Source organism: Anguilla rostrata, chromosome 3, assembly GCF_018555375.3.
Source record: "Anguilla rostrata isolate EN2019 chromosome 3, ASM1855537v3, whole genome shotgun sequence".
Lineage (NCBI taxonomy): Eukaryota > Metazoa > Chordata > Actinopteri > Anguilliformes > Anguillidae > Anguilla > Anguilla rostrata.
In genome coordinates, this window is record NC_057935.1 from 29933930 (window position 1) to 29958754 (window position 24825).

Genomic DNA, 24825 nt, shown 5'->3' on the forward strand with positions numbered 1-24825 from the left:
ACTTGGGGGATCTAAACTTGCTCAAAAGTTTTTCAATACAGTCACCCCCTTCAGCTGTAAACTCTTCGTCGTTAAATGTGATGGCACAGACAAAGTTGGCGCTGTGTTTGCCATTCTCAAACCGGGTCTCAAAATCAAAGAAAATATAATTGGTGTCTGTTTTTTTTAAAGCGGTAGGTTTTATGTAACAATTATGTTCTGCATCTGGTAACAAATCTTCGCTGCAATTAATACAACGCCCCATAACACATTTGTGCGCTTTTGGGTTTTTCACACTAACATGGTAGCGTCTGTTACATTTCTTACAATCGCTCGGTACCACTAACGCTCCTGACTCACCTGTGGAAACAGACTGTTTGTGTTTATCAAAACAAAAGCCTGATTTTCAATACCTTGAACAATCATTGCAATATTTTGGCTTTCTAGGTTTCTTGTAACATTCGGAGTCATTGTACACATCACAACTGAACTTACAGCTGTGGTCTCGACAATTACTAAATCCTACATAGCAAAACTGACAAACACATGGCTCGCCTAGGAATGCCTTAAGATTCCGTATCACATAATAATGACCGTCGTGAAGATACAAGAACACCGCCCTACTATGTGGTGTGTCTCTTGTATGATATTTCTGCAACATGTTTGAACCCGATCTATAGAATACAACTATTTTAGTGCACCCTCAAACCTTGAAATATCTTTAAACCCTATTTTCTGTTGTATTGTATAACCGATGCGTGTGTGCATGTCTGCTGCAACCTTCTCTAGTGTGTTGGCGGGTGCTTGAGGGTCTAGATAATGTGCGAGATAGATTGTGAAACACAGGTTGTTTGAAATGTTAGAAGGACAAAATAAATTCATCCTGTTTTTGCTAACCACTTCATTGTGCGCAAGGTCGCGTAGCTTTCTATACACACCACCGTTCTTACTCCGTGTAATAGAAACTGTTAGCTCCAAGTTGTCATCAACCATGGTTTGCGTGTTGCTCTGCATAACTCTTTCAATGGCATCCAAGAAACGCTCAACTCCGCAACCATTTTCTGGAGACAACATCGCATTCACATCTGTAGCTAGGCTGGACCCTCTCAAGGTAATGTTCAAAATGCCGTTTTCCCCAGCTAAGGTTTGAGAAAACTCCGACCACACCACCCACTCTTGCCAACCTTTTTTACATCTGTCTAAACCACGATTAGATGACACATCGGTGCGACCGCCTCCATTTTGCAGAGCGTGTACTGTGTTGTTGAAACTGGCGATATCATCAGACATACGGTACATAGAAACATCATTCATGAGACCGTCTGTTAATATGTCATTGTCTTGGGCACTATCCTCAACATCTAACAGCGCGTTAATGGTATGCAGAGTGTCATTAAACTCCGCAATAACCATAGCGTGTTCGCATTCGTCATCTGTGGTATCAAGCCTCCTACGTTTGGTTGGCTGTGACATTGTGGTATCTATTTTGTCTGTTAGTCACAACAATTGTTTAACCTTTTAGTTTTTAATGAAATTAAATGCGTTCTGACAAAAGTGGTTGCGTAAAAGAAAATAAAAAAGCATAAAAACCTATAATATTCACAGCTGCATGCACACTCGTTAAAAGAGACCGGCGTGGAACATCAACTAGGCCTACGGGAAATGTTCGAAAGTCGGCTTAAATCCTCTGAAAAAGCACCCCAATCCACTTTACACAATGAAAAAACTTCACGGATAGGCTAATCTGTCTGATTATTCAACGTTGTAGTCAACTCCTGGTATCTACGCTCCCATCTCAGATTGTCATCAACCAACCTCTGTACAACATTCTTTATCTCAACAATATTCTCAGCCAACTTTTCAACAGTCTTGCACTGCCTCTCAAAAACAGACACGTTTCTGTCAAACCGATCTGGATAATGGTGGAGTTCACTGGTAACATAGATCATTGACTATATCAAAACATAAACAGTCATACCCTTGACAAGAATCTTCAGCAGGTTCTTGGTTGTTGCATAATCCAACAGCTTCAGAATCGTCCACAAAATCTTCAATAATTCCGCACTGTGATGCGGTTGCCGTACACCGATTCCTCACCACAGTAGGCGCCGGTAGGACTATATCTTTGTTCTTATTCGAGTCTGTTGGCAGATCCTTAAAGTCAGCTTCATCCCAGAATTTGATTTGCGTGTCCGACCAGGCTTCAACGCAATCCAAATCGACGGCCACAGTTTGGGGTGTCTGTTCGCACTCTTCAAACAGTCCGGGGTCTCCTAGCACGGTATCCTCTGTGTAAAAATCTGCAATTCTGTATAATAATAAATATTGTGGTTAGTTCAGTACTATCGATCTAGATTTCTCTTTTTCATTCAGTAGCCTATACATTGGCATTAAGGTCGCAGTGTGTAGGATTTGCCAAAATGAAATATAGTATTCACAAATATTTTTGTCGTAATCTGTAATTTCCCCCGCCTGATGTCACCATCACACACAATACATCTTTTAAACAATGATGATTAGCCTATAGCCTTTTAGATTTAGATCTCACCTATGACGTTGTCCATAAACAAATTTTAACGCTTTGCCGAAACACCGACCTCCGCGTCTGTCGTCTTATGCACGGGGTCTTTCCGCTTGGAACCCTCTCCAACAGGCCTTTCCGATGATCGGCCTGAAAACTTCCTTGACACCCCTCGCAGCGGTTGTTTGAACCCCGGCGGTGTGATGGATTCAACCAGACCTTGCAGACCTACTAAAACCGCATTCGCCAGCATTAGCAATACAGTTTATCACAGAAATGGATATTCTTGAAAAAATAGGGTTGTGCTTACCAAGTGGCGACTGTTCGGGTACACTTTGGTCACACAATATAGGCGTAATAATATCACCATACACTGAAAGGTATGACAAAACAGGTTTAATTAATAGCGAAATAACGACGGCCAAAATGTTATTTTCTTTCATAGACACAAATGATTAGACCATGCTAACTGAGAGAGTCGAATCCTTCAATTTTGACGATTGCGTTAATGGTATCGCATTCAGCAGCACCTATCAAATATACAGTCTGCCTGTTAAACAAAAAACAAAAGTGGACATAAAGCTAAATGCAGCAACACAAAATGTAATTATAAATAAAACAAAATCTGTAAGAACAAACAAATCAACTCACTCAAAGTGAAAGAATCCATCGTAGTCTTCTTAAGATGCGCTTGTCAACAGGTCAACTCGGTAAATAACCACGCGGTACCCGGGTCAGTTTTATACAGACCCTACAGGTTAAATATATTTACAACTAAACACGTCTCGGTCATCAGCTGTCGCGACATGTCCGGGCAACACGCAAATATATATAGTGTTATACAAATGTATAATGTCATAAATCTCACTGACAAACAGATGTCTCCTTTTAAACACCGACAGGGGGTGGTGTCATTAAGCACATCATACTATGGGAAATGTTTGAAAAGTCTGAATAAAAGATCTAACAAAGGCCCCCGCTGACAAACGGTTGTCTCCTTTCAAAAACAGATTGGCGAGGTGTCGTTAAGAATGTCAACTACGAGGAAATGTTTGTAAAGTCTGAATAAAGACATCTAACAAAAACACCCCCATTGACAAACGGATCCTTGAAACAATGACTGGGGGGTGGGGTGTCATAAATCTCTCACTGACAAACAGACCTGCCACTCAAACTGACCTGTCACTCAAACTGATCTGTCAATCAAACTGACAGGGGGGTCATAAATCAATCATTTTGACAGAAAGTATAGGATAGATAACTACTTAGATTCATGATCAGACCAAGTGACTGGTATTTCACAAATATTACGTATATTATGAAATAGGTCTTTAGATGCAAAAAGAAAATCAATCCTTGAAAACGATCTGTGTCTGCCTGAAAAGTAGAACTTTTTGAGCAAAAAGACGCAATGAGAACAACTGAAGAACAAAAAGACGCGGTGTTGTGTGTTCTCACGGTGCAGTGTTCGACAGCTCCAGGGAGAACGTTTAGAAAATGTCTTTCTTGTTCTCCGACCTCCCCTCAGCTATTGGTCCAAATATCACATGGTTGATTACGTCACGGTTGAGAGTTCAGAGGGCAGACTTCAAATGCTAATGTACGGAGAGTCAATGCCAATCTCTCTTCTGTAGAGATGGGAATTCTGTGAGTTCCCGCACGTTTGATGGTGATGGTGCTACTCGTTTCAGCAAGTCATCAAAACGCCTAGCACACATTCGGAAATAAGAGAAAGTGGACCCCCTCGTTTAAAGTCTGCATTTGCCGAATGAACAGACAAAACTCTCCATTCTCCGTCCTACTCTGATTTAGAGGGTGAACATACCATCTCCTTCGCCTTTTTTTATTCTTTTGCATAGCTAGATCAACTAAACACTTTAAACTTTTTGTGTTGTGATCTCGCGTAGCCGCGAGACGAAGGTCTGGGCGAGATTCCAGCCCCGATTAATAGCTGCCTCGTAATTATTCACCCCCCAGCGGCGTGGAGTGACTTTAAACGGTGCGGTGTTCTCACTGAGTATAACGACAACAGTGTTCGTGGACATGTTTGCCAGTGGTTCTCAATCCTGAAGTTCTTTCTTCTTACTGAGTATACTTCCAGCTTTAGTGCCACCTAGCGAACAATTTGAACATTTCCCGTTTGAAGACTCGTGTCATATGACCCAGGCTGCGCCTTAAGTTATTTCAATCCCACGGAATGGTCCGCCGCACCTGGTGTTAAAAAACAATGCAAAAACATTATCACTGTGGTACAGTACCTAAATGTGAAATCATTAATTAGGGGTCCTACGAAGTAGGAACCCTATTGTTTTTGTTAGTATTATTTCATAAAAAACACGTTTTCAACGTACAAAAATGCCAAGTTACTCAAAAGTATTGATAACAAAATGACGCCAAGTTACGGTACTACAAACAATATAGGCTATCTTGCCTCACTGAAATGACAAGATGTATTTCAAAGCAATGCTACCCAATATTTCGTCAATTCTTTCAAGTCACAGTGCGAAGTAAATGGAGTGACCATGAGCGAGCTTATATTCCTTTTCGAACGGTATATATAACTGTCGCCATAAAGCGCCAGCTGTTAAAGTGGAGGGTTAAGTAACGTGTGAAATCTATTGCACTGCTGTTTTTTTCATGTTCAGTACTAGTAGTTATAATTATGAGTGAATCATGTTTTTAAATGTAATGTTTTAATGGGGAGTTGCAGAACGTACATACGTAGTAATTGTTTGTATGTGGCTAGATAGAGAACAGGGCGAGGTAACATGAATGTAGAAATGTGGCGTTTGCTGATAAGAAGGTTTTGTACAGTAGCCAAGTGAAGAAATTTAGTTAGTAGAAATGGCACAGCTGTGAACTGGTGTAACTTTTTAATAAAATACATTTGCCGTCATGAAATGCATATGGGTGGCCATGAGTGAGTTTTGGTAAAGCAAATATAAGCGTAAGAGAACGTTAGTGTAAAAGAGGAAATTATCTGCCTGAGGACGAGGCGGGATTCAATCCTTCAACCGGAGGTTTACTAGTCTGTGACTTTGTTAGTGCAGCACCATGACATAGCTATGCAATGCATGAAATATCATTAGCAAACCTGTCCGTGGTTTTAAAGAACACAGGCCAGTAAGCACAGAAGAGCTCCCGTTGAATCCATATGGCTTTGCAATATTGTAGCCGGTTAATAACTGAACGTGCAGACGGTACGTCATAATTCAGTGCATACGTTCGGTGAACGGCGGGTAGATATGGTGCAAAAGCAATAATTGAGAAGACGTAGACAATTATTAGTGAGGGTAAAAGCAGGTTAAAGAAACGTGTCCCTAGCTGGGCTTGAACCTAAGACCCTGTGTTCCCAAGACTGTAAGCTTACCCACTAGGCCACAGGCGGACTAGCTGTTCGTACTGAAAATGAGTAAAAAGGTATGGGTATTTTGCGTGTGTATGCAAGTTTTTCATTGGGTCATGTAGGTGAAGGTGTCGAGAAATGTCCAATGGGGAGACATGTTATTAGTGGGATAGGCGGCAGGAAAAATAAGAATGAGAAGAAGAATGAGAAGAAGAAAAGTGCCAAACTCTCGGTGCTGTATAGGTATGGGGCATGCCCCCGCCAAGGCGTAACTTGGCGGGATGGCATACCTGCCATCCCAATTAGGGGTCCTACGAAGTAGGAAGTAAGTTTGTCCAAAATCCTGAAATCTATGCGGCTTGGACTCTTCTCCTTCGCCTAGTATCTACCCGGCTTGGACGTGTTCGTAGGACCCCGCATTGCTGCTTGCAATAGGAACCCTATTGTTTTTGTTAGTATTATTATTAGGGGTCCTACGAAATAGGAACCCTATTGTTTTCGTTGGTATTATTATTATTAGGGGTCCTACGAAATAGGAACCCCATTGTTTTCGTTGGTATTATTATTATTATTAGGGGTCCTACGGAGGGGATGCTTGTTAAATAAATGGCCAGCGCGAAAATGGTAGCGCTGCAAAACTCCATATTCGGCATAGTTACCGTGTATCGTCTACTAATGAAACTAGAACACAGAGATTTTTTTTTTTTCCAACTCATACTTTGGTTGCAGGAGCAATGAATGTCTGAGTTGAGCAATCTAGGCACGCCGGCATGCTGACCACGAGTAGGGATTATGCTAGGAGGTCAAATTCTGCATATGTTTGAATTTGAGTGTTTGAAGGCTGCATCCAATCTAAAAAAATCTGATACCCTGTATTTCTGGTGTTTAAATAATAAAATCCAATTTGTGTCAGATTTGGGTCACATCAGTGTTGTAGCGTAAATATACTTTCAGTTATCTGCATTTGCTCCAATAACTGTGAAAGGATAAACAAAATATAATGCAATAAAAAAAATTGCATTGAAGAGGTGCATTTAGATTTTTATTTTATAACAGATCACACTACAGGTATTGTTAGATTTTTTAAATAAAGCTAGGACTTCACATTTATATAACCTTTATGATTTTACCAACAACCCCAATAAAGAGCAATCCTTGAATGGAAAATGATTAAACATTCAGGGACTGAAATTAAAAGCCCACTTCACAAACTGGATAAGGATGGCATTAGACAGGTTAAGATTAAATTTTCCAAATTAAAGGTTTCACTAAACACTATATTCCAGAAAGATTTGGTGTGGTTTTTCTTGAATGCAATGATTCTGTTGCCAACATAAAAATTACATATGGGAAAAGTGGTCCAAAATATGGCCATGCACTTTAACTCCTTAGTAAAATGAATGTAAAGAAAATCCAAGGGCAACAAAATTTCTGAGTATCCTACACATTTCTGTCCTTACAATTCTACTTTCTCGCCCAAAAACTTTAATTGCTTTTCCAATCCCAGAACCTCTAAATCAAAAAAATCTAAATCAAATGAAAACTACTTGAATGAATGAAATGGGTTATACAAGTGAATTAAAATGTTACAATTCTGGCAGCCATCCTATCTGCCACATAAGTATGACAACTGCCTACCAAAGGATACCTTATATATGCCATCAAATCTAATGCTGTTGCCATTTCAAGCTTTGAAATTGCCCAGCTGTGCAGACTTCTGAGAGCCACAATGATGATGTACAAATATCACTGTGCGGAATTAAACCCTTAAAGCAAAAAGCATTATACACCAATTCTGCCGTTTTGACACAAACCTGTCCATTCAATAAAAACATTTTTGAAGAAGGGAGGGGGGGGAATAACTATTGGGCGACATATCACAAAAATAATTATTAAAAATAATGGTCATTGCCACCTTGTGGTGTATTGCCATTCTTTTAGTAAAAAAAAAAAAAAAAAAAAACCTGATGTAGTACTAAACAGCAAAACTTCAGAGGTCTGAAATGCTTTTTGGAAAAAACATCACCACTGATATCTATTGAGTGTTGATAAACACTGCTGTTTCCATATGATGTGTTTCTGTCAATCAGATGGAAGTTGCAAGGCCTTGCTGCTGACTTGCTGCTAACACCCAATATACTCTCACACCGGCCACTTCATTAGGTACACCTGCTCAACTGCAAACTGCACCCGTTAACGCAAATATCTAATCAGGCAATCACGTGGCAGCAACTCAATGCATTAAGGCATGTAGACATGGTCAAGCCGATCGGCTGAAGTTCAAACAAAGCATCAGAATGGGGAAGAAAGGTGATTTAAGTGACTTTGAACGAGGCATGGTGCCAGACAGGTTCGTTTGAGTATTTCAGAAACTGCTGATCTACTGGGATTTTCACACACAACCATCTCTAGGGTTTGCAGAGAATGGTCCGAAAAATAGAAAGTATCCAGTGGGCGGCAGTTCTCTGGGCGAACATTCCTTGTTGATGGCAGAGGTCAGTGGTGAATGGCCAGATTGGTTCGAGCTGATAGAAAGGCAACAGTAACTGAAATAACCACTCGTTACAACCGAGGTATGCAGAAGAGCATCTCTGAACGCACACCACGTCAAAACTTGAAGCAGATGGTCTATAGCAACAGAAGACCACACCGGGTGCCACTCTTGTCACCTAATGAAGTGGCCGGTGAGTATATATCAGTGGTGATGTTTTTTCCCTGGAAAAATTTCATGTGGTCTCTGAAGTGTGGATGTTTACTACTGAATCAAGTATGAAATAAGAAATAAAGACAGAAGAAAGCTTATCTACCTCAATTGGTGTTATGCTTAAAAATATTATGATTATTGTTGTGGTATATTGCCCAACTCTATGTCTTGAGCATGATGTTTGACTGGCTAACAAAAAAAACCCTTGGGAGAAAGAGATGATACATTTCAGACAAGATGATGATCACTACTACAAATACAGCAAAAAAAAAAAAAATGCACAAGTCCTCAAGTCACTTTAAAGGAGGCTCTTGAAAGAATTTCAGAAGCTAACTATTGAGCTGTACATTTCTGCAACTTATATTTAGGATAAAGTAATAAAAAAAGAAAAAAAGGACACCAATCTGAAGTGTCATACCAGGCACACAAAACAAGATTGCACACTATTCTAAAGTTTTAATAAAACTTCGGTAGTATAAACATGACTGCCGATTCTTTGAACAGCTGACTGATGTCACTTCTTAAAGATGCTTAAAACACGTCAACAGCCTGAAGAAATTCCACTGCACTGAAGAGAGTCCAGAGGTTGCAGGACATACCATGCGTCAAGAAATGTTATTCAATATTAAAACCAATGTTAAGCCATCATCAGTACTTGGGCTGGAGTCACATTTCTTTTCCTTGCTCTGAATTCTCCCTCTCTTCACTCTAACTTTTGATTCTTCTCCTGGGAAGCAGACAACCTCTTCTCCTTGGCCTTGTGAGAGTGTTCCCCATCTCTGCTACTGTCTGTTTTCTTCAAAATGGGGCTACCACTTTGACTGCCCTTGTTCCTGCCCCTGTGCTCTGCACCACTGACAGAGCTGATGCTGCTCCTGCTGCTACTACAGCTCTTAGATATCTTCCTTCTGTGCTCCTCCTTGTCTGCTCGGCTCTTCATGTGAGAGGAGCTGTCCTTATTGTGACTGTTGTCTTGGTCATTGCCACTCATGCTCCTGGACCTCCATCCCTTCCGTGAGTCTCTACTCTTGCCCTTGTTTGGACTCCTCTTTCTGTCCTGGCTCTTGGACCTCCCTCTCCTCCGGTTCTCCCTGTCCCAGGGACGCAGGCTCTGCTCCCGATCTCGGTCTCTATCCCAGGATAAGCCCTGCTTGCCCCACTCTCTGCTCCTGCTGCCGGGCCACTTCTGTTGGTCCTTGTTGGAGTCCCTCTCCATACTCCTGGACTTAGCCCTTGACTTATCCCTGTTCCTGCCCCTCCTTTCCTTCTTTTCCTTTGCCTCTGCCTCAGCTCCCTTTGTCCTTTCTATGCTTTTGCTCTTCTCCCTCTCTTTTGTCCCCAATTCAGAGGTTTCCTTCCCTTTGGCATGGTTTCGAAACTTGCTCATTGAGATATCCCTCTTTTCCTCACCCTTGCTGTACTTGTGATCCCTCTCTCTGCTGTGTGACTTGCAACCCCTTCCTTTGCTCCTGCTACGACTGTGGGATTTGTCCTTTTTCTTGGCTTTGTGTTTGTCATGTTTCTTGTCCTTGTCAGCCTTCTGGTCATTCCTCTCTTTGCTCGTAGACCTGTGCGGATGGCTCCTTTTTTCTTTGTCCCAGTTTAGATTGGGGCCATCTGAGATGTCCCATTTGCTCTCACTCCCTCTTGTTGAGGACTTGGTGATTTCATTCTTTCCCTCCATTGAATCACTCCTGCAAATACAAATAATCCACAACTTATTACATGTTCACTCAGATAGTAATACACCAAACATAGGTTGATGTGTTCATAAGCATTAAATCAAATATTTTTCACAATTTAGTTGCATTCAGCAAAAGCAGTCATTTGTACTGGAATACAATACCACCAAGCCAAAATCAGCCTTTGCAATAGACTATGGGACCTTCAGGCAAGGGAAGCATGGATACAACAATGTAGACAATCTTTCAAGATGGAGTTTAAAAAATAAGACCACCATGATGACATGATGAGCTACTTGATTGACAGGAATTAACCTGCACATGTACAGTGGCCTCCATAATGATTAGGACTAAGGCATATTTTTTCTTGATTTGACTCTGTACTCCACAATTCACATGTGGTTAAAGTACAGATTCTCAATTTTTATTAAAGGGTATGTTTACACATTTTGGTTTCACCATATAGAAATTTCAGCACATTTTTACATAACCCCCATTTCAGGGCACTATAATGTTTGGGACAAATAGCTTAACAGGTATTTCTGATTAGTCAGATGTGTGACTGTTTCCTTAGTGCAGGTATAAGTCAGCTTTAAGTTATAGTGCTGGCTCCAGTCCAGTCAGAGACATAGACTAAACCTTAGGCATACCTATATCAGATGTTGGAGAAAGAGAGCACTGGTGAGCTCATTAATTGCAAAGGGCCTAGTTGGCCAAGAAAGACATTTAAAGTTGAAGACTAAAGAATGATCACCACAATGAAGAAAATGCAGAAACACTCTTCAGAATGCAGGCATGGATGTGCCAATGACTACTGCCCGCAGAAGACTTCACGAACGGAACTAGAGGCTACACTGCAACCACAAAAGCAGAAAGTACTTAAAGGAGCCGGCAAAACTCCAGCAAACGGTCTTGTGGACAGATCAAAGTGTGTCAGGGGAAGGGCAAATTGTGTATGTTCAGAAGGAACTGGCCAAGATCCAAAGCATGATCCAAAAAACAAAATAGCTGTCAATGTTGTTTCTTGAGGCAAAGATGTGGATCGAAAGAGGACTTTTATAGAGATGTAGTGTACAAAATTTCAGCCTGATTGTACAAACGATTTAAGAGTTTTTTAAAAAAAATTTTAAATAGGTTTTATAGGCATTTAAACTTATTTTGCTCTTATAGTGTTTCGCTCTTATATTTTGCTCCTATGGGTGAACAGGCACCAAAACGTGTATGCCTCCACAGAATCACGGACTGTTCTCACCAAATTTTGTGAGGATCGGACATAGCATTCATGAGTTACAGCTATTCCAGTAAAAAATAGTCACGCCCACAATAACTGATTGACATGCGGCAGCCATATTGTTTTGAAAAGTCAACCATTTTTTGATAATTACTGAGGTTCAGACTCCAGAGATTCTTTCTAGCCTGATGTGGTGACGGTGGGCCAAATGGCCCGAGTTCGTTAAAGTAGGTTTCGAAAAAAATTCAAAATGGCAGAAAGACAATGGACAACTGGATGTGAACCCGTCATTAGGTTGGCTCTATTCATTCGTGAGGTACCTACATTCACTGCTTACATTACATTAGTGAATTGAATTGAATTTGGACTTTTAAATGAGCAAATGTTGGCTACTTTTTATAGTTCTTCTCCGATGTGATGTTAAGAAAGTGCTGAACCTCTCCAACTGCAAATTTACAGCCTTTCTAATGCAGATAGCCGTCTAGTTACCATACTGAACATGTTTCCATGGAAATGACAAATTATGTTTTCGTGAACAAAAATGTGGGTAACTTATCTACCAGTATTTACCCTGTTTATTAACATGCTGTAATATGCTCTTTAGTCCAGATATTTGTGAGTGGAGAAATGGTGCTGGCAGACCACAGACAAAAAATAAAAACAAAAAAAAAGAATTACATTTTTTCCCCAGATACAAAGGGTGATATTGCTCTCAAGATCCTGCCCACCCTATTTCCTCCTCCTATATATGAGACTGGGCAAAAAATCTTACATGCTACCATATATTTCAAGATTTTCTTCATTGATGTAAACCCTGCAAGTAAAGATATGCAAATACTTGTTAAACATGGAAAATGTATCTTCTTGTTTCCCGGGCTTTGTGATATTTTACTGATGGTCAGTCCGGACTACCTATTTGTCCACCTATTATACTGTATTTTTAATCTTACCAATGCACATTGGATGAGCATGAATGAATGAATGAATTTTATTATTATTGTGTCATGCATCACACCGATGCCCAGGCCACATGGGCTTATATGACACGAACATTTTGCATATAACAGATCCAGAGTAAATCCTAAACCTTTTAAAATGCTACAGACACATATCTGATACATATGCCCTGTACAAAAGAGTATAGACTCCATAACCAAACCTTCTTATCTTCTTTTCCAAGTTTTTGCAACATATACAAAATCATTACATAAATAATAACACCTCATTAGAGACTAAACAAACAATCCATCTTGCCTTCTTTTCCAGGCTTTTGAGACAGCCATTTTAAAAACGTCAAACTTAAATAGCCATTCCAATTTTTCATCACCCCCCCCCCCCCAAAACACTTCAGGATTTCGTACAGACATTTCATGGAAAATTGGTGCTCTTAGATCATCATAATATGTACAGTACAGCATAAAGTGGGATTCATTTTCGATTTCACCCAGATCACATAACAGACATAGTCTTTTTTCTTCAATTACATCACTAAATCTGCCTACCTCAATAGCCAGAGGAAGGATACCGGTTCGTAACTGGGCAACCAGGGACCTTTGGCTTCTGGTTAGGTATGCCATAACATATGGTTCATAACATGTGAGCATTGTTTAAACATCCTGTTCTCATATTATTTCATTAAAAGGGCAGTGCAAAAATGATGGAATACCTTTCCCAGCCAAGAACCAATCCATTCGATCTGGTACTCAGGACTGAAACCACACCACAGCACAGGCCTTTGAGATCATTAATCAGAAACTGGTTAAGCAGAGAACATTGCTTGGTGCAGTTGAGATGTGTTTTAAATCATATTGTTTTGACATTCAATTCTCAAATCAATGATCCCGTTTGGTGTTTTCTTCAACAGATCGTTTACATGTCCCCAAGACTAAAACTCCGTCAAATCATTTGAGAATTGCAATTTTTGCAACATATGAATTAACTGTCTTGCGCTTTCTTTATTACTCTTATTGGCGTACCAAGTTTGCCCAAGTTCTCATAAAAATGGCCATTCTAAGTTACGTGTGCAGGCATATTGCAAGGTACACCTTTAGGTCAAGTTCAATTTTCCCTCCTAAGTGATATGTATAGGTAAATCTCTATTTACGAAGAAGTAAACCAAAACTTTAACCCTCTTAGGTATGCATTATAGAACTTATTTTTTAAACAAAATAATTTAAAATGAGTCTAAACATGACTTTTGAATCATTATTAACTGAAGCTACAATGGTTTAAATCTATTCTTTTAGAACATATTTAGAATTTATTATGTACAACTGGCGGTGTTGTGTGCTTGATGGAATAGCTTTGAAGAAAGGGGTGTTACTGTAGTGTCGTCCCTTCAATATTAAGTAAGGAATTATGATTGACCACGTTTATTTTATGTGTAACAGAAGAGGCAACTACACCATGGAGGGTTAATTTAACAGCATTTATAATTGTTTCAATGCATTACTGGCAGTCAATAACAGTGCTAATCTTTTTTATTTTATTTACATAGATCCGTTGTGAAAATGGTAAATGGTAAATGGTAAATGGACTGCATTTATATAGCGCTTTTATCCAAAGCGCTTTACAATTGATGCCTCTCATTTGCCAGAGCAGTTAGGGGTTAGGTGTCTTGCTCAAGGACACTTCGACATGCCCAGGGCGGGGTTTGAACCGGCAACCCTCCGACTGCCAGACAATCGGTCTTACCTCCTGAGCTATGTCGCCCCTATAAAATGGAACATCTATATGATTTTGTTTCACTAATTTTATGAAATTATTAGTTTCCTTTTGCTTCATTTTAGCCAGTGATGGCAGTTGATGTTGGTGCATGCTTCTTACTCCTCTTGGTGAGCCAGTTTGCCCAAGGTTGCATTAACGTTCAAAATTATGTGTACAGATGCACTGCAGGTATACACCTTTAGGTTAAGTTCAGCATAAAATAAGTGAAAATGCATATAAACATGCTTCAAACTGTGAACATTTAAAAGGAGCAGCACACGTAAGTTTATTGTAGAACCAGGGGTTAAATTGGGATTTGGGAGGTGGGTGAAAAAAGGTACAAACCAATGTCTCAGCTCAAAATAGTTATGTCTTTAATGTATTGAGCACATAATTGTAATTAAGGAAAACTATGTTTTAAAAAGAATGTATACTATTGATGCAAGCTTTTACATAAAATATTTCAAGTTTATTGAGTGTCATTAATGCTGAGAATTTTTTTTACCCATGAAAATAATCTGTCATCCTCCTCTTTTGTCCTCCCTTTCTTCATCCTATATCCATCTTTCTTAAACTGTCAAACTGAAACAAAATAAAACCAGCAGCGACTGGTGAGCTGAAAATTGGTGGGGCGCAAAACTTTCCTTTAAACTAATCATTGATCTCAAACTGTTTTAATAAATTTTCAGTGATTAACAAGCATGCAAACATCTGACTAATCAACTGGAAAGGGACACACAGCTTCTTCGCATTGTGTTAGGGAGATAAAATGATAAATGCGATTTTGAAAAATCCGTTTTAATCACTAAGCAGTGATTATCAATACAATTAATCCACAAAATAGGCCACTCAATACCATCATATATAACCAGTTCTCCCCAAACAGGCAGTTTTATCGAGTAGCCTAGGCCTTATAGCCTACATTTATTTTCATTTGCAGTATGAAATTGTGCACATTTCTAATCAACATTATTTGCAGATACATGCACTTCTTTCTAAACACTGGCATTCATGGAAAATATCTGCAATGCGTAGATTGTAAACAAAATTGAAGTGCAGGTTTTGTTTTTGCTGATTATTCTGAAAGCTAACACGGTAGATAACAGACTGGTGTATCTTGTTTGTTAAGTGTAGACTACTTGGTGGTTAAAACAGATTTTTAACGGATAAATTGAATTTATGATTTAATCCCCCTAACACGGTATGAAGACGATGTGTGTTAGGCTACTTGCCATTTGATAAGTCCGATCGTTGGCACGCTTGATAATAAAGGAAAATTACGGAAAGTTTTGTGCCACACCAATTTTCAGCTCACCAGTCACCAGTCGCCGCTGAATAAAACGTTATGTATGTGGGAAATATTCAATCCTATCTTAGCTGCTGATCAGCGACCTGATGATTTTGCTTAAGCAATCAAAGTTGCTGTTAATAATAGCTGGCATTCGTGGGGGCAGTTTATTCATCTCTCTTTAACATGTTGCATAGATGAAATTACATGTTAATGAAATTACCTACCGCGTCCGCTTCCAAACGATCAAGACAATTAATAATATTTTTTTTTCTGTGCCCGTCTATATAAACGACTGTTCCTCCTGAGTTTTTTTTCTTCGGATTTTTGATTGGTTGAGCGAGTAACTGGCTAGAGGGAACACATGGACTGCAGCATACGAAAAATGGACTGGATTGTTATAGTTATTTGTAAAACTGCCGGTCAAAATTATTTATTTACCAAAGGTGGGTGGACGCCGTCCACCTGCGTCCACCCCCAATTTAACCCGTGTAGAACACTTTTGCTCTCAGTCTCTCTGCCCCAGGCTATGAAATCAGCCACTCCAAACTTCACCACACAGCTCCCTGCCCTGCCTGCCTGCCTGTCAATCATGTTGCCTGATCACAGCGCTGCCAGTGCTGACAGGGTTGGGCAGGGGGGGGCTACAAAGATAAGAGCAGAGTACAGGTAATGTTATTGCAGACAGTGCAAAAGCTAGACCAGCAAATGACGTAGAAATTTGGAACTACCTTTTAATCTTAGACATACAGATAATGAAAGCAAAGACATTTTTAGTGCAAAATCAGATGAAACCCATTCCACCGTTCAATGATCATGAAAGCAGCTAAGATGATTACATAATTGGTGACAATGAGCTGGCTTAAGTTAGCTTCCAAATCATGTGAAATACTGGTGGTGCACCTTATGTTTAAAAGCTTTGAAATAATATTTTTCACTCTGAATTTGGCATTAAGACTTACCGATTAAGAAAGCCACGATATTCTACACAGTGATTCATTTGAAACTGCCCATAGCGACTTCTGACTGATTATAACAGAACAAGTCAACATATGTCCTCTCTCCAGTACCCAGATATCAGGCAGCACATGTGCATGTGTTTGGAGGGCAGGAATGTGGAGGGGAGGGGAGGGGGTGGAACATAAAATTATTATTATTTTTTTTAAATCAAACACTTACATCTTACTACATCTTTAACTGAAACTGCAAGGTTTTAAGGTCTGTTCTTTTAGAATATTTTAATCATAGACTGTTGTGGCCATGTTATAAGTCCTGCATAATTCATGGAAAACCTTTAGAAAAAAGGGATGCTTCTTCAGTCTCCCATTCAATATGAAGTATTGCATTATGATTGACCATGTTTATTGTGTGAAAAAGGAGAAAACATGCTGTAACCTAGAGGACAACATACCATAGAGCAGTGGTGTCAAACTCGTTGCCATGGAGGGCCGTGTGTATGCAGGTTTTCATTCCAACCAATTAATGCTGCCTTAATTGAGTCCAATTACTCATTCAGCCATATGCGTTTAACTGCATTGAAGCACAGAATATAAGAAAATTTTTATTTAGACAATGCGGGTCACCATAGACGTCGGGTCACCATTGTGCACAAACCTGCATCCCTAATTCAGCAAATAATTTAACTAATTATATAATCAAGATCTGAGGCTGGAATGAAAACCTGCATACACACGGGGCGACATAGCTCAGGAGGTAAGACCGATTGTCTGGCAATCGGAGGGTTGCCGGTTCAAACCCCGCCCTGGGCATGTCGAAGTGTCCTTGAGCAAGACACCTAACTCCTATCCCCTAACTGCTCTGGCGAATGAGAGGCATCAATTGTAAAGCGCTTTGGATAAAAGCGCTATATAAATGCAGTCCATTTACCATCCATTTACACGGCCCTCCATGGCAACGAGTTTGACACCACTGCCATAGAGGGTTTAATGAACTGTCTTTATGATTTCATACAGATTTGTTCCAGGCGGTCAATAACAATAGTAATAAGTTTTTTAAAATTTATTTACATTGATCCACTGTGAAAATCCTCATTTAAAAAACAAGCGCAAATCTGCAATAGCTGCTACCGCACACACGCATGCATCCATGTGTGCATGCATCCACGCACACACCCTCACACAAACACGTGACCTCTTCTTTGGTTCATGACCAACCTTTCCACAAAATCTTGTGCAAATCTGTGAATCCATTCGGGAGTTATACGCCTTTTTGTGATAGGCCACGCCTATCCCCACGCCCCCTGACACACCCTCACACAAACACGTGACCTCTTCTTTGGCTCATGAACAACCTTTCCACAAAATCTTGTGCAAATATTCTACATTATATGGTGACAGAGCACAGTTTAGTATGGCATTAACCCCCTCTACGTCTGTATGACAGGCAATTTGTCCTGTGAAATTAAGAGAAGTAACCAAGGCCATGGAGAGTTCCCATGCAGCTAACATGTACAGTAATTGAAATGGTCCCGAAGGCCATAACTGTTACAACCTGTTAAAATGTGCATGTAAACTCTCCTGTGTGCAGGCTAAGCCTTTTTTTTAAAATTAATAAAATTTATTTATTTCCATTCTACAGTTATTACAAAACAGGGTGAAACCACTTCAAATCCCTCCACCAACTCCCCTCCCCCTTCAAAACCCCTGGCTTTGACATGGTACAACACGGCAGTGCCCTCTTCATGTCCAGTCCGTTTCAAGTCCCTAGATTATTGTTGTAAAAAGTTATAAGCACTTGAAATGTGCATTATATTAGCATTAGTATTAGCTTCCAGCCATAATTTCAAATGCCTGTAATTTCCTTGTTGTTTGAGATACCTGCGACTGCTTTGACATGGTACAACATGGCAGTGCCCTCTTCATGTCCAGTCCGTTTCAAGTCCCTAGATTATTGTTGTAAAAAGTTATAAGCATTTGAAATTTGTGGCCAAATTTAGTTTTTTTTAAATATGAGTTTCTCCGCCATCTTAGAATGGATCTCTTAGCTGTTAACACCCTATAGGGAGACATGCACCCTACACATGGATGGGCAATTTCGGACCAATCGGACTTATGGTTTATTAGAAGAAACTTTTTATAGGTTTTGCCAAATTTTCAATCTGCAGGAAAATCCATCATGGCGGACTTCACGGGTTCTTGAGGCATATTTGTTCCTCATGAGAAATGACAATTACACCTGGTTTCATGAATTTTCATCAAACGGGGTGGAAATGCCAGCATTTTGAAATTTGATTTTTGAATCGGTTACTATAGCGCCACCTATGTCATAGTCATTCTTTCTGGCATAGTTACTCATGGTCTCTAGTTTCGACCTGGGAATTTATATCATTTTTGGTCAAGGACTTTTTGAGTTATTTGAACATTTCCAGGAAAAGAATAATAATAATAATACTAACAAAAACAATAGGGTTCTTACTTCGTAGGACCCCTAATAATAATAATAATAATAATAATAATAATAATAATAATTAAAGCCGCAAGCGGCGTTGGGAGGGGTCCAAGCATTGGCACCATCGCGCCCCCTATGGAGCAATTTTAATATGGCTTTGTCCTCATGATCATATACCTTCACCCAACAAATCTACTGAATATCATGATGAACAATGCATTGAAATGTGTCTGACGTAATAAAATATTGATGACTTATGGCCAAATTTGTGCTAAGACATGCTGTCTGATGACTTAGTTGTGTCACCATGGATGTGTCCTGGCCGCTTCCCGTAAAGGCCTTTACTATGACACTAGTGTTGACACGATACCAAAATTTTGACTTTGATACTAATACCAGGTTTACTATCACGATACTCAATACTGAAATAATACTTGAAACTTAAACCATGCTGATTCGATACTCGGTACCTAACGATACTGAAATGACCTTAATAGATCAGAAACGTAATGTCCACAAGGGTTGACTTCATTTTCGAATTCATGGTTTATTAACAACCTTTAAGTTGAAGCCTCTTCAACATATTAATATGCATAGGCTTATAGTGTTACAACACTGAACAATAGAAAAATGTTAAATATATTTCAAACATTAAACAGCTGTAAACTAAATAATCTTTAAAACAGGTCTTTCACCTTTAAATAGATTTAAAAACAGCATATTTTAATAACAAAACAGCATCTATCTATAATAAAATATTTCCAAATTGGAACACCTATTGCTACTGAAGTGAACGGAGTCAAAGCTTGCGCTATATCAAGGAGCCGAGTGCACAAGCGCAAGTCACCTCACTTGGCAACCTTAGTTGCTACTGCCTTCTAGCGAAGATTCTGACAAATTACACTTTTCATCCTCTCAATCAGTAATGCGGGAGACAATTTTCCCTGGCTTTTACATTTGACTCAAAACTACCGAATGTCAGAATATTCTAATACCGAACCGTTTCTTTTTTTTTTTTTTTTTTTTTAAGTACCGAGAAAGTGCTGAGGTTTTGGTATACCGTGCAACACTACATCAGACACATATTCCAATCCATTGCTCAGCTTAGCAGAGAATGCACATTTCAGAGCGCCACAGAGACAGATAGAATAATAACACATAAATACACATTTCAAATAATAAATACGACATTGAGAAAAAACGAGAAAAAAAAGACAAATATCAACTCGCGATCTGCGTACTGGGCGCAAAGTAGCCTACCGTTTAATTTATTTAGACATTGGCAGATAAGAAAAATTTTGGTTTCGCTGACCTATAAAACGCTATTCCAAAAGAAAAATCAGACATGTTATACATCGTTAGAAAGCTTATACTCTCACCTACTGAATAAATGAATTGTCAATCAAGCCAAATTGCACTGAAAAGGGCGACAACGCCGTAAGCAACAGGTGTGGTATTACGCACAGCTATTATTGAAGATAGCTGACCCAGGCGTCACATATGCGCTTATTTTTCACAAATGGATTGTGCAAGACAATATATGACCACTCATTCGCAAAAGGGACATCTATGCGTAAAACCAACGGTAAGATTGTATATTTATTCAATGTTTAGTCCCAGATATTGACTGTAGAATGACATGGTATAATTTAACAAGGAAATTTGTCTCGTTTTTTTCGTTATTCAGTGAGCAGCGTTTTCACTGCTATTAGCATATTTTAGGGCTAATGTCGGGTGTATCTTGTTGCTACGAAAAATTACATTACATTACAGGCATTTGGCAGACGCTCTTATCCAGAGCGACGTACAACAAAGTGTATAATCATAATGAGGAACAAGTGTGTCGAAAACCCTAGAGAGAAGTACCGTTCCAAGTGCAGGGAACAACCGCATAGTTCAACTTGGACCCTGTAGGTTAAACTGATTAACACTAACACAGTCTATGCAAAAATACAAGCAATAGTTAAGACGAGTGCATTAACTAAGTCACCTACGAAACAGCTACCTAGTTACAACCCTAAGCTTACAGTGAATTTCGAGATTAAATTGAGAATACGATTTCTCTCAGCATAACGACTGATTTAAAGACTAAACAAACTCACCCGATATTGTCTTCAAATGGATCCATGCCAAAGAAAAGTATTCATCCTCTCAAAAAGCTTTTACTAACAAACCTTTAATAGCCTAGCATGCACTCTGGCTGGCACTGTCTTCCATTGCTTCCCCGACGTTCAGACCCTCCCCTCACTGATAAAAACTAGACCCTACGGTGTCGGATTACTTGCGTCGCCATGGATGTTGCTTGCCGTAAAGTAGTTTACTAGATGTCGTAACACTTAGATTTGGAGCTCCAGCTCTTCCGCACCCCACCTAATAAAAAAGTCCAAATGGCGGACATACGTGGTCCCAAAGGCAAAGTTGTAGAGCACATTTAGACGCATCGGTCGATGACGTTTTGTGTTGATCTGACTTATGGTGTGGGAGTTATGACCTTTTAAAATATGACCTTTTGTTATAGCGCCACCATCTGGCCGTCATAGGTGATTTTTAGTGCCTGAGTAGTGGGGGGCCATAGGAACCCAACTACCAAATTTGGTTGGTCTACAACTTATGGTTGATGAGCCGCAGACATTTTAGTGGAGAAAGCTTCCACGCCCCAACAAAAATGTCAAAAGGGCGGGCAAACAATTTGGCGGACATAGGTGGTGCCAATGGCAAAGTTGTAGAGCACGTTCAGATCAAGCGGCCAAAACCAGACTTCATTTTTGAAGCTCATTTCCTGGTTGCTCACTAGCGCCACTGGCTCCAGTATAGGTGTTTTCATATCCGGTTTCCATGCAAGTCTACGGTACAAATGTGATTAAAATACAAAGTCAATAATTTTTTCTCACAGGAACAAATAGTCATAATAGGTGTATTTCATTCGTCTTATGACTGTCCATGGGTCGATTTCATGATTTATTGCGTCATTTGGGCACAGTGCCAATATTTGTTCTGGACCAATGAGGTACAGCTTGCGTCACTTCCGGATTACTGCGGAGGACTGAGCTACAATAGGGGCTACAGTCTATGGTCACTGGGGTGGGCGGTGGCGCTTCTTGGCCTTGACATTGCGGCTCCGGCCACGGTGCGAAGTCAGAAAATGCAGGCATCCCATTTCGTGGTGATTTCATTATGGCGTGTGCTATTTACAGCTGCACTAGACGACCATAAAATAATCCTCCTCTTAAGTTTTTCGGTAGCCGAGTCATTTTTACTATTTCCTTTAGCCTACTTAACCAAATAATTAGTTGGCAGAAAGCGTGATCAGCTTGCTATATTTGGTAGTCCAGTAGCCTATGCTAAAACAGTTCGCAACTTCGGCTACCAAGCCATTTGACTAGCTAGCTAACCTTAACCGGCAAACATTCAATCTGTCAGACGTGTTTGACGGCTTGTCAGTCGTGTACATTCCGTAAATGTCTACCTGGGCCATGCTTCACGCATGTGACAAAGCTACTATAATCCCGATTTTGGGATAAACACTTTTTCAGTTTCATGAAGCGAATTAAGAGTCTCAAGGTTCATCTGCTGAATAACATACAACACACGATGAAATCACACACACAGAATTAAACGAAATTAACCATCTTCGCATTTAGAAAGGAACATGTTTTTAGCATTTAAGAGACCGACAAGCTAGGCATTTAAGACAGTGGTTCTCAGAATCGGTCCTGGGGGCTCCTTGCGTATATTGGCTTTTCTCCATTGGTTTTGATGATTTACAAGAAAAAAAATAATAGCCTAATAATAATTAGAAATTCAATGTAGGCTACATTATTTTTGTCTTCGTGCACCAGGTGGAAAACTTGCTGTACAAAGTGCGTTGTCATATTTACACGCCTGCAGATAAGTTATTAAAATACTTGGTAGATTTGTTAATCACCGCTGCCAGTGTTAATTTTTATTCGGTAGGAAGTGATTTGCGAACGATCGGTCAGCTAGCGTCACCCAGCAAGCGAACACCACAAACGGCGATGGAGTAGCTAGTAGCAGTTACTGGCTCATTACCTGACTGTGGCGAAAACCTACGACGATAACTTGCTCGGTTAACAGCAGGTCTACCAGACAGTTTAGACAGTTTAGAAAATTAGCCTAGTCAAATCACCAGTAGCCTACACATCTCTGATTGATTGACCATCAGTGTAGTCAATGTTCTTCCCCTGTGGTTCATATTGCTAATGCGTGAGCTAACCACGGATAGCCTACCTAGCTCACTGGCAAGCTGATATGCTAGCTAAGCATATTCGTTTTGCTGAGAAACATAAATTGAAGATAACTGAAAATAATTGTATTTTTTATGTCATACATATAACGTGATTACATGACACAGTACAGTCACGGATGGAAATTAAACTCCGTGAACATCTGATAATATATTTTAAAACATAACGGCAGACAATCAGCTAGCCTCAGGTTCGTTCTGCAATCGTTCGTTCAGGTTGATGGGCTTTTCCGCACCGGACTGTCAATCACATTGTAAAAATCACAGAGCCGCTTAACTCTATGGTTTTGGCTCCAAATCGACAACATGGCCGCGCCCGCCATTGAGCTTCAAAACGTGTTTTAGAGACCCACGGAGAGTCAATGGGTGACGTCACAGTAGCTTTGTCCATATTTTTTACAGTCTCTGGTTCAGATGCAGATAGGTCCATGAAGTTTTGGGTTGATTTAACCTACGGTGTGGGAGTTATGGCCTATTACGCATGACCCTTTGTTATAGCGCCACCATCTGGCCGAAATGGGTGATTTTTAGTGCCTGAGTAGTGGGGGGCCATAGGAACCCACCTGCCAAATTTGGTTGCTCTAGGACTTATGGTTGCTGAGCCTCAGACACTTTTAGCGGAAAAAAAAAAAAATAATAATAATAATCCTAACAAATACAATAGGGTTCCACCAGCTTCGCTGCTTGGACCCCTAATAATAATGGGAAAAAAATCCATTGTGGGTGCGCATGTGTATGTAGATAGAGTAGTAGTGGGGTTAAGAGGGTGTGTGTGTGGGTGTGCGTGTGTGGCCTTAGGCAACTGTAGAGATTTTAGGAGTGGTGAGAATTTTTTATTAAATTTTTCAGTTTGTTTTCTGATTGAGGCTGAGATTTGTTCCATTGATATATGTTCTGTTAGCAGGTTTAACCACTGTGAGATGGAAAGTTGACCTCTGTTTTTCCAGTTTAGTAGGATTGTTTTCTTGGTGATACTTAGGACTACAAGTATTGGAGTTGTGTTTTGGTTGGAAGTGTCGATTATTGATGAGTCTCCAAGTAAGCACAGTGATGGGGATAGTGGGAGGCTGCATCCCAGAAGTAGTGATATGTTGGCAATGATTTCTTGCCGGAACTGATTGACTGGAGGGCACTGCCACAGGGCGTGAAAGTAGTTGTCAGCTGTGTGGAGTGTGCAGTCAGTGCATATGTCTGTGAATCCCATTTTGTACATCTTGTGTTGAGTGATATGTGCTCTGTGGTTGATTTTGTATTGAATTAGTTGTATATTAGTATTATTAAACATATTGAAGGTGTTTTTACACAAATTGGTCCAAAAGTCGGCATTGGTACTGATATTGAGGTCTTTTTCCCAGTTATGGGTAGGAAGAGAGATAGTGTTGTCTGTGGGAGATAGTAGTCTATATAGTTTGGAGAAAGGTTTCTTTGAACTTTCAATTATATTGATGTGTTCTATAAGTGGTGGTGGTTGAAGGGGATTGTTGGAGATATTGATTTTTGTCTTGATTGCATTTTTCAGTTGGTGGTACTTTAGATATTGTTCTTTCCCAATGGTAAATGGACTGCATTTATATAGCGCTTTTATCCAAAGCGCTTTACAATTGATGCCTCTCATTCGCCAGAGCACTTAGGAGTTAGGGGTTAGGGGTTAGGTGTCTTGCTCAAGGACACTTCGACATGCCCAGGGCGGGGTTTG

At 39.9% G+C, this 24825-nt stretch overlaps 1 protein-coding gene and 1 long non-coding RNA gene across 6 annotated transcripts in view; one reads left to right on the forward strand and one right to left on the reverse strand.

Moving 5' to 3' along the window:
- Nucleotides 1–6875: 6875 nt before the first annotated feature.
- ppig (peptidylprolyl isomerase G (cyclophilin G)) overlaps nt 6876–24825 on the reverse strand; it is a 109894-nt gene continuing 91944 nt past the window's right edge. For all 5 annotated transcript variants that reach the window (XM_064329884.1, XM_064329883.1, XM_064329882.1 and 2 more), the window contains one exon: nt 6876–10244. In XM_064329884.1, coding sequence (XP_064185954.1) covers nt 9254–10244 — 991 coding nt within the window. In that variant the 3' untranslated portion in view covers nt 6876–9253. The remainder of the gene's footprint in view (nt 10245–24825) is intronic.
- Nucleotides 12475–12796, forward strand: LOC135252005 (uncharacterized). The gene is made up of 2 exons (XR_010329249.1): nt 12475–12591; nt 12644–12796. It is a non-coding gene; the product is annotated as an uncharacterized LOC135252005 (long non-coding RNA).